At 35.6% G+C, this 17,941-nt stretch overlaps 1 protein-coding gene across 1 annotated transcript in view; it reads right to left on the bottom strand.

Moving 5' to 3' along the window:
* Window positions 1-303: 303 nt before the first annotated feature.
* Window positions 304-17,941, bottom strand: part of LOC121725766 — a 34,871-nt gene continuing 17,233 nt past the window's right edge. Inside the window, exons 3-4 of the mRNA XM_042112866.1 lie at window positions 9,584-9,694; window positions 304-679 (exon numbers count right to left, since the gene is read on the bottom strand). Of these exons, the coding sequence (XP_041968800.1) occupies window positions 444-679; window positions 9,584-9,694 (347 nt within the window). The 3' untranslated portion in view covers window positions 304-443. The remainder of the gene's footprint in view (window positions 680-9,583; window positions 9,695-17,941) is intronic.

Below are 17,941 nucleotides of genomic sequence, written 5' to 3'. Positions count from 1 at the left end.
GAACTTTAGTTCGCACACTTATAATTAAAACCTAGCTACTGTACTTTATTGACTTGGGTAAATGAAAGATGACGATAGCTTTAGAGCCAAATTCTCGTATCTCCAAATGAAGGCAAATTTTGTATCTCCACTTTTGCGCGTGGACCTAGGACCTAGGTCCACGCGCAAGATTGGAGATACAAAAATTTGCCTACGCAAGAATTAGGATTATTTTGGCTGATTGGCAAACTATTGTATCACTTGAATGGAATGGGGAAAGTACGTAGTACTACCAGAGTAGACAGATTGTGGTTCTACGTAAGTAGGTACTATCAGTAAATTGATTCATATGCAGATGGTGGACCTATGTAGTTTTTGTCCCATTATGTACCTACGACGACACGATTTGAAGGGTATAAACACTGTTCTTTGAAATCCATATACTCAAGTCCGCATGAGGTACTTCACAGGAAGATTTCGTCGACGAGCTTCTTGTCTATGACCCGGTGTGGTTTGGGTCGTGTCCTACGCTGGGACTTCCTCCGTCGGTAGAGGCGGGCGTTGAGCGCGTACAGCTCGGGGGACTGCGAACAGCGGACGTTGAACCACCAGTCGCAGGAGGCCACGCCCTGGGAGAAGACCGTGCCGTTGGGGCACAGGAACGACGCCTGCCGACCGTCTATGTCGCAGTAGTGCCACGCTGGAACGGAAAATGTATTTTGTTACCTAACAATACTATACAAGCAAGAAAATGTTGTACACAGGATGTACCAGGCCGTCTTCCACAGTGCGTTTTTCGCGTAACTTTCTGCCGCGCACTGTAAAACTCTAGAACGACCTGTCACCAGCAGTATTTCCGGACATATACGACCTGCAAACCTTCAAGAAAAGAGCGTATTCCCTCTTAAAAGGCCGGCAACGCACCTGCAGCTCTTCTGATGTTGCGAGTGTCCATGGGCGACGGTAGTTGCTTACCATCAGGTGACCCGTTTGCTCGTTTGCCCCCTTATTTATTAAAAAAAAAACATGAATGAGAGATAACAGAATTTAGGGTGTGTATAATATTCCAGTTGCGACTTGCGAATTGGCACACCATATAATGTAGTGTGTCAATTCGAACGTCGCAACAATACCCTTGTAAACAGTTTACTGTCAAACTAGCAGAAAAGCGCTAAAAAGTCACTTTTGCCTTTTATGGGACCTGCCCCAACATTATGAATTTGTTTATATAAAAAAACTCTTGCTGCTAATTACACTCTGAGCCATGATTGATTTGACAGCCCCTATTTATGTATATTTGGTTATTTTGGAACGGCTGCATGGGGTTTTGGAAATACAAAGAAGAGCATTTAGAATCTTTTTCCTTCCTTCGGACTCCGAGAACATCACATTTTAGAAGTACACGCATGTTCACGACGTTTATCTACAACTAGGGTCTATTTCACAATGCTTAATTCGACTCGGATTTGACAACTTCCACGCGTAACTTCGAGCTCCCGCCTAAAAAAACTTACTAATTACACTATTTAAGTTTATAGTAAGTTAGTCACAGGGAATGTGGATAATCACAGGATACCACCCTTTTACGTGTGTATTGTGTAACGAGGAAATTCCATAAATGTCACCATATTTCATATATTGACGGCATCATACACTCTACAGTGTAGGTACACTATTTAACTGTTGCTCATCTTGTTGATGCACTATAAAGATAATTCATCAACAAGATGAGCAACAATCGTTCCGAATTCCGATGTTGATGATGAATCAACTACAGATAACTTTGAAATAGCTCCGGAAGTTACAATTGATAGAGAAATATAATTCAGATAGGTCACACTTTGACTTTTCTCAGGGGTTAATGTATTTTACTTCCTTTGGCCTTTTAATTCAAACGCCTACTTTAATTAACGTTAAATAGACTAATAAATAACGTGAGTTTAATTATTATAATGATGAGTAACATAAAATAGGGAATATTACATAAAGGTCGACAGACGACATGTTGCACACGTGACACGTCTTATTAGAATATTGACATTAACGTTTTCGAACGTCGAAGAAAACTTTTTGTTTACTGTGTTGGTGCTGCCGTCTAGTGTGAAAACGTGATATCCTATTAGTACATAAATATGTTGCATATTATGACATTTAAAACTTTTGGTAACAATATTTTGAATCAAAGCGGATTGGCCGTTTGACATTAGGTCACTGAATCCCGACTTTATCTGAAACATTGTAAATCGCTATCATCACGGCATCGACATTTTATAATAGATTGACTTCCGTATTATATTATGATATTACCCAATTGACCTTTGTGAATCATTAGACCATCCTACACTACATCCTTATCGCGGTACAAGGCCGCTCCCACCACCGGGCCACAAAAAACTATCGCTGCGGCATCATTAGCGAGTGGAGTTATGCCCGTGCCGCGTTACCGGGTTACGATTAATTCAATTATAATGATAGACTAGCTCTCTTGGTAATCAAAAGATTGACAGTGTATCTACAGACGTTATACTTTGTCTGACACAATGTTTTGTGTTTATCTGACTTGTTATAAATGTGGCTAGACAGGACTAAAAATCGTGTGGAAATTGGACATTTTTATTTGTAAACGGGTTAATAAATAGTAAATACATAAGGAGGTCTAAAAGGGTGAGAATATTATGTGAATATATTTTTTTGGAATGAAGTTCCTTATCGCGCGTTCGTTAAGGCTAGACAGAACGATATTTGACCTTGACTTGACCTCGACACTTTTTTATTAGTACCTGCATGTTAGGGGCAGAGGGCGTTGATAGTAAGTATTCCTGTGCGTCGACTAGATGGCTTTTTTAAATATTTTTTTGAGTATATATGTATTATGCATACAGGTTCTTTGAACATAATAACTTCGTTCCATTCGGGTGTCCCTTGACACCTCTCAAGTTTTTTTATAAAGATAAATATACTTTGTGTTGCCCCGTAAACGAATTGCTTATACAAGCCTTTAAAGTTTAAATAACTAGATATTTTTGCTTTTTAAATACCAGCAACGTCCGGTAAGAGACGCCATTAGCGGTGCGGCGTCGCGTCCCGCAACCGTTCGAGTTCATGGCCACACAGTAACCGATACAAAGATTAGCTGAACAGTAGATCACGAACTTATCGTATTAACTTAGACCTCTAAAATGATACTTTGCATGTCTGTCAGTTGTAAATGTAAAATTATAACATTTCCAAACTACATAATAAAAGAAATAGCAATTACTCGCCGCCCGTGACCTCATTTTGAAATGATTCAAAAATATAATTAAAGCATCGATGTCTGAAAGTGTATATCTTTTGACGTTATTTTAAATAATTCATTGCTAAGTTACATGAGGGCCTTCGATGAAACTACATGTTTTGAAGAAAGGTTAATAAAGGGCGTAGAATTTTTTGGAATCCAACAACCGAATTTTAAGTTTTGTTTTTGATGATCTGAGACGTATTTTCTATTATTATTAATTACTAGCTGTTTGACCGAGCTTTGCTCGGTATCCGATGAAAATAACATTTTCTAGAAATGATTCCTAGCTAGATCGATTTATCACCCCCGAAACCCCGTATATACTAAATTTCATGAAAATCGTTGGAGCCGATTCCGAGATTCCAATTATATAATTATATATATACAAGAATTGCTCGTTTAAAGATATAAGATTATGTTAATAGAACAAGATACCAGACAAAAGTCAGGGTTGTTAACACATTTGATTTATATGGAATCATAATATAAAATAACTATTCTACTATTATGGTTTCTTAAAAACTAAGTATGAATTTTTAAAATAAGTTTTAAATATATTTTACATAATAATATAGTGATCCGTGAAAAAAAAATTAGTTAATATGTATAAAATATACAATAATATGACGTGAATATTATAATAGTATATACGTAGGAGAGCCATGCTCGGCTCGACCGGAGAAATACCACCTTCTCACAGAAAACCAGCGTGAAACAGCGCTTGCGCTGTGTTTCGCCGAGTGAGTGAGTTTACCGGAGGCCTAATCCCCTACCCTAGTCCCTTCCCTTCCCTTCCTATCCCTACCCTCCCCTATTATCCTATTCGCTCTTAAAAGGCCGGCAACGCACCTGCAGCTCTTCTGATGCTGCGAGTGTCCATGGGCAACGGAAGTTGCTTTCCATCAGGTGACCCGTTTGCTGATTTGCCCCCTTATTTCATAAAAAAAAAAGTTATTGTTTATCAAACTTATAAATCTTAACTAGGAAACTAAAGTGCAAACAAGCATGTTTAGTCACTGCAAAAAAATATTTAAAATATATTATAGTAATTGGCTTATTTTAAAACAATAGTCGACTAATCTTATCTAATAGTATGGTGAATGGTGATGCCTTCCATAGTAATATTTTACGTAGGCGTGCTATTGTATTTTTATGTAATGAAATTATAATTACATTCACTATTTGTAGGTTAAGGTCAATGCTCAATATAAATCACAAAAATATCCGATAAAACTCGAGTAATCTATGCCATTAAAATTATTAAAAATTTTAAATTGCTTTCAAGGTATGTGTCACACTTATTATGCATTTACTTGAAATCTATTTGCGTTGTATATTACTCAAATTTCAATATCTACATATATAAAAATAATGTCATCTTATCTACTATAATATTGCACACTTATAATAATAATTCAATAATATTCAGTCCTTTACCTGTGGTTGCCTGGAAGAAATTACTAATTAGTAATAAGGCCGCCATTGTAGTACACTGTATTAGTTAATAAATGTTGTAATTTTCTTCTTAACGTGTGCAGAATAAAGTATATTTATTATTATTATTATTATTATTATTATTATATAAAAATGGATTTTCAATTGTGTTAGTAACACTAAAACTCGAAAACGGCTGAACGGATTGTGCTAATTTTAGTCTAAAAATATTCGTAGAAGTCCAGGGAAGGTTTTAAAGTGACACGAAGTTCTCCGGGACAGCTAGAAATATTATAAATTAGGTACTACAGTACTCTTTAAAAATTAAAGGTAACCTGGAAAAACTGTTTAATATGAAATATAAACTATATGAGACAAACACGTAGGCTTATCAGCGGATTGCTATAGCCATCAACCAGTAGCAACCACAACCGAAATACGTTACCGGTTTGAACTAGTCCTCTTGGGTCTAAACCTTTGACCTTATGTTATTCATTAATCAAACACTAATCGCGATGTGGAACAATGAAACGTGACCTTGGCCGCCTCCGTGACAGTGCTCCACTAACGAAACCGCAATTAGACCAGCAGTGGCGTGAGAGTCTCGTGACTACAATGCAAATGTAATTGGTTACTATATCTTCAAGATCACTTCGAATATTTTAAATCTAAATATATATTATATATAACTTAAAGGTGACTGACTGACATAGTGATCTATCAACGCACAGCCCTAACCACTGGACGGATCGGGCTGAAATTTGGCATGCGGGTAGATAAATAGAGAATGAAAGTTTATATGAAACATTGTCAATTTTAAACCGATCGGGCTGAGACTTTGATATCTAATTAATAATAATACTTCTTAACATGAGCGAAGCCGCGGAAGAAATCTAGTATCGAATAATAATTGAAAACATTTGTACCCCCATCAATCAAAGATTCACCCTCAATATGATGACTTTGAATGATATTTGGAACCCTGTCTAGTGACTTTTCTAACATAGCATCAACGATGTTTCTTTTTTTGAAATGCATTAAGTAATCCAAATGTCTTTACAATATTACAGAAACACTGTGACTTGTGAGCGAAAATTATTTATACGTTTAGTTCTCTCTTAATTTATAATCACATGTCAGGTTGATAATTTTATAATATAATACCTTATACCACCAAATTAACTATGTACCTACACTTCCTGACTCATTATATTTTCTTATTGATAAAATCATTAAACAAACCGAAAAAAAGATAATGATCTTTTACCAACGCTGTAAATAATCCACCTAACTAACGCATAAATAATAAATGCATTGCAATTCATTTTACTGAAAGTAGCAAATAATTGGCAGCTAAGTTACACCACAACTGTAAAATAGAGTATGTCTGAGAAGAGGGTGCAGTTCATATCTCACAGCAAATGTTAGCAGTAGCTACAGGCTATTGCTGCCGCTATATTTCATTATTATTATTACATGCTGATGAAATAGAATCATGAAATACTACGGCTTCTCGTCATATTTTAATTAGAAGTTTTCTAGATCTGTATTATATTATTAAGCTACTTATCTTATTTTGAACGCTTGCTGAATATATGTGCGTATCTCTTAAACTGATACAACTCTTCACTGATGTTAAAGCGATTTACGTTATTGGATAAAATCTGGGAAAAAAAATTGTACCTCTAGATATTTACATAGAGTTACAGAATAATTGATGCAAACAGCGTAAGTACCAATCAAGTCAACGTTTACAACTACTTCTTATTAAAATTAGATTCCAACTATTTTATATTCATGTATAATTTTCACATTAATACGTTTTTGCTTATTCGGTTGCATGATTGACGAGGTAATCGCATGGCACAGGAGTTCGTGACAGAAGGTTGTCTGCGGACGCAACCACTGGCCCGAGTAACCAGCGACCACAGAACATTGATTACTACATAACCTACAGAAGTTATAACCTACAACTATCTTGATCCATACTTAACCGCTGTATGAATTATAAGGCAAATGCAATTATTATCCAGTAGATAATCCGGTGAACTTCGTATCATTCCCTCTAATATAAACCTTTCCTGGACTTCCACAAATATTTCAAGACTAAAAGTTGCCAAATCGTTTCAGCCATTCTCGAGTTTTAGCGAGTCTAACAAAATTTTAAATTCATTTTTATTCATATAGAAGATTATTGAGTAGTAATGTAAGATTATTTATTGATACGTACTGTAGGCTTAAGCATTAAGGCGGGGATTAATCTCCATCCAAAACCAACCACAGACCAAGCGTATACGCATCGCAATAAGATTCATTTTAGCTTAGCATAAAACTGTAGTTACTCGGGCGGATCTTCTCTATTTTTCATGTTTTTTTTTAAATATCTTTGGATATAAACATTAAGAAACAAAATTGTTCGGTTAAGGAGATTTTAATATAGATTTACTAACAATTTATTCAAATAAAAGGTATAATTATCCTAGTTAATACTTATATTTCGATGAAATAGATTTTTATCGGAGGTGAGTTTGTAAATTAATTACAGCCAAAGTATTACGTTTTATTAAAATGTTTATGGTTTAAGGTATTTTAAATATTGTGCTTTATATCTCATATTTTTTAACACTTCGTTATTATATTGGAACTAGGTAAACCGGGAGTCACGGAATAACAAATTGGGCTTTATCCTCGCCTTAACTACCTCTGTGCGTTAAGGGACCCGTAGCTACTTTATTTTATTTATGGTATATTAATAACGGCTTTGAAGCAATGAAAACCGTACTAAACTACTGTATGATTAGAACTCATTTTATCTGTAAACAAAATTTTATATGTACAATTTTAAAATGTCACAAACTGTCACAAATGCTGTTCTGTTGGTGAGTCTATAAAATAAATAAATAAATAAAGATCTATAGGAAATGAAAGGGTTCAAATCACGAACCTTAGCCGGGCAGTTATTAAAACAATTGTTGAAGTTATTTCCAGGTAGGTAATACGTGGGAGAGCCATGATTCGGCACGAGTAAGTCGGCTCGACCGGAGAAATACCACGTTCTCACAGAAAACCGGCGTGAAACAGCGCTTGCTGCTGTGCCGTGTTTCGCCGAATGAGTGAGTTTACCGGAGGCCCAATCCCCTACCCTATTCCCTTCCCTACCCTCCCCTATTACCCTTATTCCCTCTTAAAAGGCCGGCAACGCACCTGCAGCTCTTCTGATGCTGCGAGTGTCCATGGGCGACGGAAGTTGCTTTCCATCAGGTGACCCGTTTGCTCGTTTGCCCCCCTTATTTTATAAAAAAAAGGTAAATGTTGGTTATGAAATTCATGTTCGCATTCAAAAGTTAAATCTACAGTAGGCGGAACTTGAAAATGCACTTTACAAAAATTATATTTTTATGAAATTATTATTTTTTTCATATAAGGTCCCGGTGGTAAACTGGTAGAAGCTTTGCATCAAGTAAGACCATTTTGAAAGTAATATTATCTAATAATTATTTTACTTCACATCGCTCCTTCTTCAAGTAATGACTTGACGATTTCAAAACAAACCGCATCTGGTTGTTGAGATAAGATTTGTCACGCCCACAGACTGGTAATGGTAGTAGGCTCCAGCGCGCACGAGGACGAGATAGGAAGATAAACATAATCTGTCTCCCCGACCTCACTGTCGTAATACGAGTATAAGGATGTTGGTTATTGTTTGTATGGGCGCCATATACAGGGGCTCAATTCTTGCCGCTCGCATTTCGTACGAGTGAGCCAGCTAAACCGAAAAATTGAGCGGAAATTTAACGCTTAGATAACCAAGAGTTGTCATGTGTTTGTCAGTCTATCTGTTAGTTTTTCACGCCCAAACCGCTGAACCAATTTCGCTGAAATTACTTAGAGTCCCGGGAAAAGACATAAGATACTTTTTATCCGGAAAAAATGTACGGTTCCCGCGCGATAAACGAATTTTGGCGCAACGAAGTTACGGGCCTTACAACTTAAAGTACTCACATACGTACTTAGCATTATAGTGAGTAGTTTAATACGTATGAGTGGTGTCGAGTACTTGACTTATTCCTAAGTCCAGTACTCGACACCACTCATACGTATTAAACTACTTAAAGTATTCACTTTAAGCTATAGAAATATCTGGATATTCCATTAGCTCACCTAACCTTACATAAGGTTGTACCTACCTAAAACTAGATATTTAATTGCCATTTTGTAATTTAGGCAAAGTTAACATAAGTAATTAGATGACACATCTGTGCCTTTTATTTAAATCTGAAGTGCGAATTCAGTTCTAAATCTTTTTGTTTTTAGCATGACCTTTTATTTATTTCGAAAATAAATAAAAACCTAATGTTTGCGGATGCAATAACATTTTATGTTCCACGATATCTTTGAAACACAACTAATGGAATACGTATTTTAAACATTTTATTCCGTAACTAGGTATTGCGCCTGGTTCCGCTCGCATAAATGAGGAATTCCTTCAGAACCGTACATTTTGCCGTAAAAAGTAGCATATTTCCTACGCCGTCGTCTACTTTATACCTGTGCCAAATTACATAATAATTAATGATCGATTCAGGAGATTGTGATATGAGCGCGTCCAAACAAACAGACCCTTCAGTTTATCTTATATCTTTAAACGAGCAATTCTTGTATATAATATGTATATAATTATATAATTGGAATCTCGGAATCGGCTCCAACGATCTTCATGAAATTTAGTAGGTATATAGGGGGTTTCGGGGGCGATAAATCGATCTAGCTAGGAATCATTTTTAGAAAATGTCATTTTATTCGTGTTTTATCTAATACCGTGCAAAGCTCGGTCAAACAGCTAGTTAATTGTAATATTAGTATGGATGGAGTATTTAGTGATCAATATACCTTGACAACGAGTCTCCATGTCTGCGAAGAAGCCGGGGTAGGGCTGCTCATCGCAGTAGAAGTTTGTGTACGGTACAGCGCCCAGCAGGGGGTAGTCGATGCCAGGTTTGCCTGAAAACATACAAAATACTTATAAATATCCATAATATAGAGTTTACTAGCTTTAACCTGCGGCCTCACCCGCGTAAAACAGTACCTACCTATATATATTCCTGATTACTTTTATATCTTTGGAATTAAATTTTGAAAAATCTTTTCTTAGGAGTATCAGAGGTACTAGTCGGACCTACGAAATTCGGTTGTGTTATTTCAAACCCAGTCAACTGGTCACAGCTATCGTTGAACTGATATCCCGACCAAATCACATAGGTCCGACAACTTCCTATGAACCAACTTCTTCGAAGGTGCATCATAAGATGAATACGTATGAGAAATATTCTTGCTTTGTCCCGAGTTCACAGTAAAAGAAGAATCTCTGAAAGTGTTATTTTGACTTCTATTTCTACGAGAAACGCCTTAATGTCGTGAATTTGTCAATAGAAAATTAAAAAAAAAACTCTTTAGATAATAATTATACAATCGAATAAAAAATACTAAATAGCAATATGTAATAAAATTAAATTGAAATAAAGAACAAAATATATAAAAAAGAATTAAGCCGTGAAGGTTCAATTACAATATTCGATTAAACTTTAAAGCGTAGAGCGCGCGCGTTGATGTCTTTTGTATCGTCGCGCCCATTGTTCAATGTTCACTTATAATACCACACGAGTCGTCAAGTTTTTCAGGAAAAATCACTCGCGCTTCGCGCTCGTGATTTTTTAACCTGAAAAACTTGACTCCTTCATTTGTTTGCAACGAACCTATCGGGAAATACCCGATAATTTTGAAGCTCGTGTGGTATTCGGGGGATTATTTTTCCGTCCCAAATGTCGGCCAATAGAATTAGAATTTGTTTTTTATATATAGCAACTACCAGAGAAAATTTTCAAAAAATTATCAGTATAATACCATGTAGGTTGTACCACGTGACGTCGAATGGTGCAATTCTATTGGTCGATATTTGGGTCGGAAAAATAATCATTTATATTTACGCTTATTACAACGAATGCTTCAATATACATTTCAATGCCGCCTAGTTTGAGCTTTGTAATGATCATGAATAATGTAAAAATGGCATCATAATACATACTCAAATTTTATGACAACAAATAATTTATTTTGCCAACAGTACAATACCTCGTTATATTCTAAGGAGCTGTGAAATAAAATTTTATGTCGCAGCTTTTCTGGTTTTTACTATCTACATCGAAGCAATGATCATTAATTAGTATTTTTTAAAAGGATTCTGATAACTTTATAGTACGAGTACTTTAAAGGAACGTGCGATCGCTCAATACATTCAAAATATGGCGCTGCAAAAATCCACCGTTTTAATGTTTATTTAACAAAAATGATCAAATAAATTCCATATATCCAAAATCTATGCGTATTGAAAAGTATACATATAACATAATAGCCGGAATGGTACCATTCCAAAAAACAAAGACATATTGAATGAATCCCTAATTGGTCTATTATACATATAACACGGGAGTCGTGCCGGACGCCAGTCGGTCACGACCCACGCAGGGGGGCCAACTGTTGAGTAATTACAAGTCACAGAAGCTCAAAGCAACGATAACAAAAGTGGTTAGACGTCACGTTCCCTTGACTGATGGAGGACTGGGGAGCAACTTTTGGGAAATAATTGTTACTGCAAAGTTGATAAGAGGTTAAAATCCCCTATTAGTTATTACCCTATACCTCTTAAAAGGCCGGCAACGCACCTGCAGCTCTTTTGATGCTGCGAGTGTCCATGGGCGACGGAAGTTGCTTTCCATCAGGTGACCCGTTTGCTCGTTTGCCCCCTTATTTCATAAAAAAATGCCCTTGACTCCCCTAATAGCATTCTGGGTTATTGCATATCCTTTTTAATATTATCATGTCTGTTTCTTTTTGTTTTTTTTAGAACAAAAGACATAGCATGAAATATCTATCATGTAACTAAAACATTTAACTTCAACACAGCTGGGTTGAGTCAAGTTGTTTGAGCCTTAAGAGGATACACCAGGGGCTAGAGAAATGAAAAAAAAGGACGTGTAATATCTATAGCTGTCTCCCTTACTTCAAGCCTATACCGCAGAACGCGATAGAGACAACTGCAGAAAATCCAGAAAATCAACGATTCGTTGTCCCCTGATTCCTTCTCCAAAACTTAACCGATTTAAGTACTTTTTTCATTAAAGATTAAAAAAAGGCTTGAGCTGTGTTCCTATGTTTTGCTTTTTTTTGTATAATCTAGCCAAATCTGTTTTCTGGACGTTTGAACACAACGTAAAATCTGGCCATTTTTTTTTGGGTTTTTGAACGTTCATATCTTATTTAATAATTAAATTATGAAAAAAAAGAAAACATAGGGACATTGTATATGGGCCGTAGATATTCAGGAAAAAATTATAACTCTACTAGCAATTATCCAGGGAGGAAACAGGGGACAACGTTTGTATGGAAAAAAGGGCGGTGTGGACTCCTCTTAAGTAGGCAATTATGTACCTCCTTTCCTGAAATGAAAGTTCACGTCTCAAAGATCACGACGGGAGCATCTATTTGACCACGACCGACAGGGGGGCCAACCGTTTGAGTAATTGCTCAGGAACTGATAAGGAAAGTCGGTGGGAGTGGCGCTTTCACTTAAACTAAGGCTATTGTTATGTTACGTTAAAGATGTAGCTTTAAGGGACCTATCAGACAGAGAGCGGTCATGCGTTCAAGCGGTCAGTCACACAGGAGGAATTCTGAAGCGGTCAGAACGCCCCCTGTGTGAGTATTTCTATATAAAGTAATACAACACAAAGAACGCAAAACTGACCGCTTGAACGCTTAACCGCGTGACCGCGTGACCGCTCTATATCTGATAGGTCCCTTGCAAAAATACATTTTTTAGAATATTAGTATTCGATCCATACAACTTTGACTTAAGTTCTACTAAGAAAAGTTCTACTCACTATTTAAATACACATAGGCCATGTTGGTGGCAGGGTTTTTAGTTCATTTTATCTTTTGCAGTATGATATAGACGTCGTTTGGCTACTTGTTTTAGTATAAAAATTCTGGCAAATATACAGGCTGTAACAAAGCGATGATAAATTAGGGTGTATACTGTATATATGTGAAAGTAGCAGCGCTGAAAGAGGATTTTTTTCGTCATTTGTATAACGTCCCAGATTAATAAATTTTCATATACAAATCACAAAAACAAATTTGCTCTTTCGGCGCTGCTACTTTCACAGTGAACTCAATATAAGGAACACACATGCAGCCTAAAGTATTATCACTTAGTTTCGTTACACTCTGTATTAACAGCACATCCTAAGTTTTGAAATCGTTAGTCCTTCCACTCTACCATAAATTCCAAATTATGTTCTCACGTCAAAATATTTGTGATCCACATCGTTAAGACGATATAATTGATCTCGTTCCACAACCAGATGAATATGCAAATCGATTGCATCATAGTGATTCATAGAGATCATCTAATTTACTAAACCAGCGACTGTTATAAACTCAATACGTAACTACGATAAGGGTCAGAGGTGGTTGAGCAAACAAACATAAATATATATCAGTACTCACCGACTTCGCTATCAAGATGCACTTTATAAGTTTCTATTTATTTGAATTTAGAAAATTTCTATAAGGACCTTTAGATAAGTGTATTTTAAGGTATGACCTTTAGGAATGTGTTCATGGACTAGATACAGCTAGATATCCGAAAACTTGCTTAATATATATTTTTGTAAAAACTCTCTCGTGTTCTTTCCCGGTACTTAAAAATGTCGATAAAGACGTGTCTATGAAATGCAGAAACGCTTTCTCATTTGCCATATTATTAGTATTATTTAGCTATAAATATAAAGCTTAATTGGGTTCACAGTAATAATATACACTTTTCATGCACTTTTTCCAGTTTTATGTTAATAATAGGAAAATGTGCATGAAAAGTGTATATTATAACTGTGAAACATGAATTTCCACCAAGAAGTTACGGTACTACGGGTTAATTAGGTTCACAGAATAACTCATATCGTTAATAGTGCCTATTAATTGTAGTAACCACAATACTAAAATGTCTAGCCAATAAACCCTGTGAAACTACAATCAACTTGGTGAGTCATAGGGAAGTGTATAATAAATTGCGTCATAAGTCCCACACAATATTTCTTCATCTCTGTATTATTATTTTTTTATTAAAATCACGTATGGTAGAGTGATTGTTAAAGTAAAATATGTTTAATGATTGGTAAAAATGGCTTGTACCCGGCTAACCACACGGGTCACCTGATGGAAAGCAACTTCAGTCGCCCATGGACACTCGCAGTATCAGAAGAGCTGCAGGTGCGTTGCCGGCCTTTTAAAAGGGAATAGGGTAATAGGGGAGGGTAGGGATGGAAAGGGAAGGGAATAGGGGAGGGTAAGAAAGAGAATAGGGTAGGGGATTGGGCCTCCGGTAAACTCACTCACTCGGCGAAACACAGCGCTTGCGCTGTGTTTCGCTTCGCGCGCACCAGCGCTTGCACACACTTGCGCACAGCGCTTGCACAGCGCTTGCACACACTTGCACACACTCGCGCGCACACGGCGCTTGCCTTTAATAAAATTTATCGAATTTTATGAAACGAATACTAGTAAACCGTTTCATAAAAACAAATATAAAAAAATTGATTTTATTAACAAATTTATCATAGTTTTAATTTTATTTTGTATATAATTTATTGAAAGAAAATTGAAAATCTAGTTATGTTTATACATACTGAATAGAACCAGAATCCCAATACTCATATTATTATGAGTATTGGGATTCTGGTTCTATTCAGGATTTAATTTGCAACGTAAGCAAAGTTCATTTCTTAACATCATAACTTAAAACATCCGGTTTAACTTTATTAGCGATTTAGAGAAGTTATTAATTTTATAATTTAACGATTCACACCAGTTTTGTAACCGGAAACCCGAATAGTTTACGACGGATTGACGCATAGCTCGAAATGAGGTTATCAGCTGCGGATGGTTTCAAGAAAGAGAATATTTTCACTGATTACTTTGATGATGATTCAATAAATTTAAGGTATATTTGTGACATAATATGTGAGTTGTATGTAACCGAATAGAAAATTATAATTACGTAGATGTTGTAAAAATATACACTTTAAGGTACGAACTACGACTAATAGCTGCATAGTAAGCTGACAGTTTGATTACATTAATACTATAAGCATACGACGCGCGACGTGTGCACTGCGCGAATAATCATCTCTTATATCCATGTACGCAGCATAATATTCTGTCCACTGCTCAGTCAACTATTATTAAATGTGCACACTGTATCCTCACAGCAATCTCTGTATTTCTATTATTTATAGATGTTCCGCGCGGCATCGCCCGCGTAATTTAGGAATGTCATGGAAACCGTATATTTTGCCGCAAAAAAAAAAGAAAACTTATGTCCTTTCACGTGGTCTTTTCTTCATGTGTGCCAAATAACTTCTTTTCTAACAAAAATTGCTCCAGTAGTTTCTTAAGATAATAATAAGCAATTTTAAATAATTTCCTCCGTTTTTTCCACATTTTCCTTTATTTCTTCGCTCCTATTAGTATTAGCGTGATAAAATATAGCCTATAGCCTTCCTCGATAAATAGGCTATCTAACACTGAAAGATTTTTCAAATCGGACCAGTAGTTCCTTAGATTAGCGCGTTCAAACAAACAAACAAACTCTTCCGCTTTATAACATTATAAGTATATAAGTCTAGATATTTCGATATTAAAATCTGTCTATTAACGCATTTCTTGTATAGTCAACAGTCATACCCTGGTCATACTAAACTTCTTGTATGTATGGTGTGTACGGCACATGTAAGTAACGAAATCAATTCGCGAGGATGACGTCCCTTTCATAACAGAGCATTCTCTCACATTTCTGCTAATGTGTAAACGTCTGCGGACTGAACTGTGTCGCAATGGCGTGTATTTCCAAACGGATCTTATCCGCATTTAATGTAGCTTAGCATATTATTTTGAATCTATTTCTCATCCTTTCATTTCTTAGATATTATGGATTACTTTTATATGAACATGTTTTGTTGATTTCTCCCATAAATTAGACCACCACGCTGAAAAAAAGTGATCAATCACTTTAAAAGAAAAACAATGTAATAGGACAGCATAATAACTCTACCTCTAATTATGTATTATTATCGTTATCAAAGTTATCAGGTAGAGCAATTTTAGGTTTTATAAAATGATTGATAGCTATACAGCGTGAATCTTTACGAAATAATTAAAAAAAAACAAATGCAACGACTATAAAAGTAATGCAACTTACGATTTTCGAGTTAGTCAATTTTTAATTGGCAATCATACAGGTAATTACTTGTTAATACTCGTACAGATCATAAACCGGATTTCTAAACATTCCAGGATGGCTTAATTTGATTCTGTAACAAACTACTTCTAATACCCATTTTTGTTTTTTTTTTTCGTAGCAATAATGAATTATTCGACGCGCGAATACATGCAACCATTCGGTTGGGTCATTTCGACCCAACCGAAGCTAAGGTCAGCCAGAACTCACAAAACAAGGTCAACCGTGCCACGTTTATGTAATAATTCGAGATGAGATACTAAAAAAGATGACACGATAATTCTAAACCTTTTATTAACATTGACATTGAAATATGAGTTTATTAGAATTCCTGAACGATGCGTTCGCGAACAATGGATACTCGGCATGGTTAATGATATTATTTAACCTAATAAAGTTATGCAATTTTTAATTTTGTTTACGATGAGATAATATTATGCATAGAATGTACTTACACATGGCGTTGATACGGCTCGATATATGATGAGGCGTGCCACATATAAATCACAAAGGTGTCTAATCATTAACATCCATAGCAATATTATAAATGCGTAAGCGTGTATGTCTGTATGTCTGTGTGTTGCATCTTCACGCCCAAACCGCTGAACCAATTTTGCTGAAATATGGAGATAATTTGAATCCCGGGAAAAAAGTTTCGTTCCCGCGCGATAGTTAGCGATTTTTAGCGCAACGTAGTTGCGGGCTTCATCTAGTTTTAAATATCTTGCATATTTTGTCTAGTTACAAAATAATGTCTACCTATTACAACATTTTCTTCATCTTTTTGACTTGACCGTTTAACTATAGTAATGAGAATATTATCTGAATTCTGAATCTTCGTCGATCTTTCGGGAAGATCTGAAGTTCAATTTGTTCACTTTGTTAATTTTCCGCTCCATCGCTTACGACGACATCGTAATATTGAATTGCATCCTTCGTACATAATAGGCAATAGCTAATAATAAATAAGATATTCGTATAGGAAATGACACAGCCACGACGGCCTTAAGGTTGGATAAGTCATTTGAATTGTTAAACGAAACAAAATGTCATTACATAAATCTCTCTTCTTACTTGAATTTCAAACGCGTGAATGCTCGTACACAACTGCTTTCACCGCTTTAAAATGCGTTACAAAGCAGTAGGCTGAATGTATTAGGAAGATGACAGTACAGTTTTAGTACAGTGTTGCACTGTCATCGTGTCAGCAGTAGACATTGATGTGATGTGAACCATATACATAACCTGCAAGATGAATCGTTAATACTTAATAAGTATAGTATGGGAGCCCTAGAACAATTTTTTTTATTACTATCAAGCAAATTTTTTGTGAGTAGCTTCATTTTGATAAGACGAACATTTTTATTTGCGAAAAATCTCGAAAGTGGTAACTAACAGAGATAGAAAGGATTTCATACTTTGAATTGATGGTCCTAAAATATGCTTTTAAGACGTGGCTGAAAAAATTAAAAATCTCACAATTTTCCTAACGAAAGCTTACTTATTTAAATTGTTATAAATAGTTGCTTTTTATGTATATTTCGAAACAATTTCCCAGGCGTTTTTAATTACCAACATCCGTCTAAAATCTACATCGATTTTTTATTTCATTAACTAATTGGTATTCAAACTTAATTCTGTGTATTTAATCTTTAATCTAAGAATTAAACGCGAGAGATACAAACTTATTCTCAGTAGCGAGCTCAAAGCTGTTAAACTTATTTAAGTAAAGCTAAAAACATGTATGGATAATTGTAGAGGTTTAAAAACAGGCAGACTTCAATGTTAAATAGAAGTGGTACATCTTCACATAAACCAGTTTGGCGGGATTTACGGACGAACAAACATTGTATAACAAAAACAACTTTATACTGATTTCGTATTCGTGGCTACCT

The sequence above is a fragment of the Aricia agestis genome, chromosome 3 (genome assembly GCF_905147365.1).
Source record: "Aricia agestis chromosome 3, ilAriAges1.1, whole genome shotgun sequence".
Classification (NCBI taxonomy): Eukaryota; Metazoa; Arthropoda; class Insecta; order Lepidoptera; family Lycaenidae; genus Aricia; species Aricia agestis.
The sequence above is the reverse complement of the archived record's forward strand: the minus strand, read 5'-3'. Positions and strand labels throughout refer to the sequence as shown.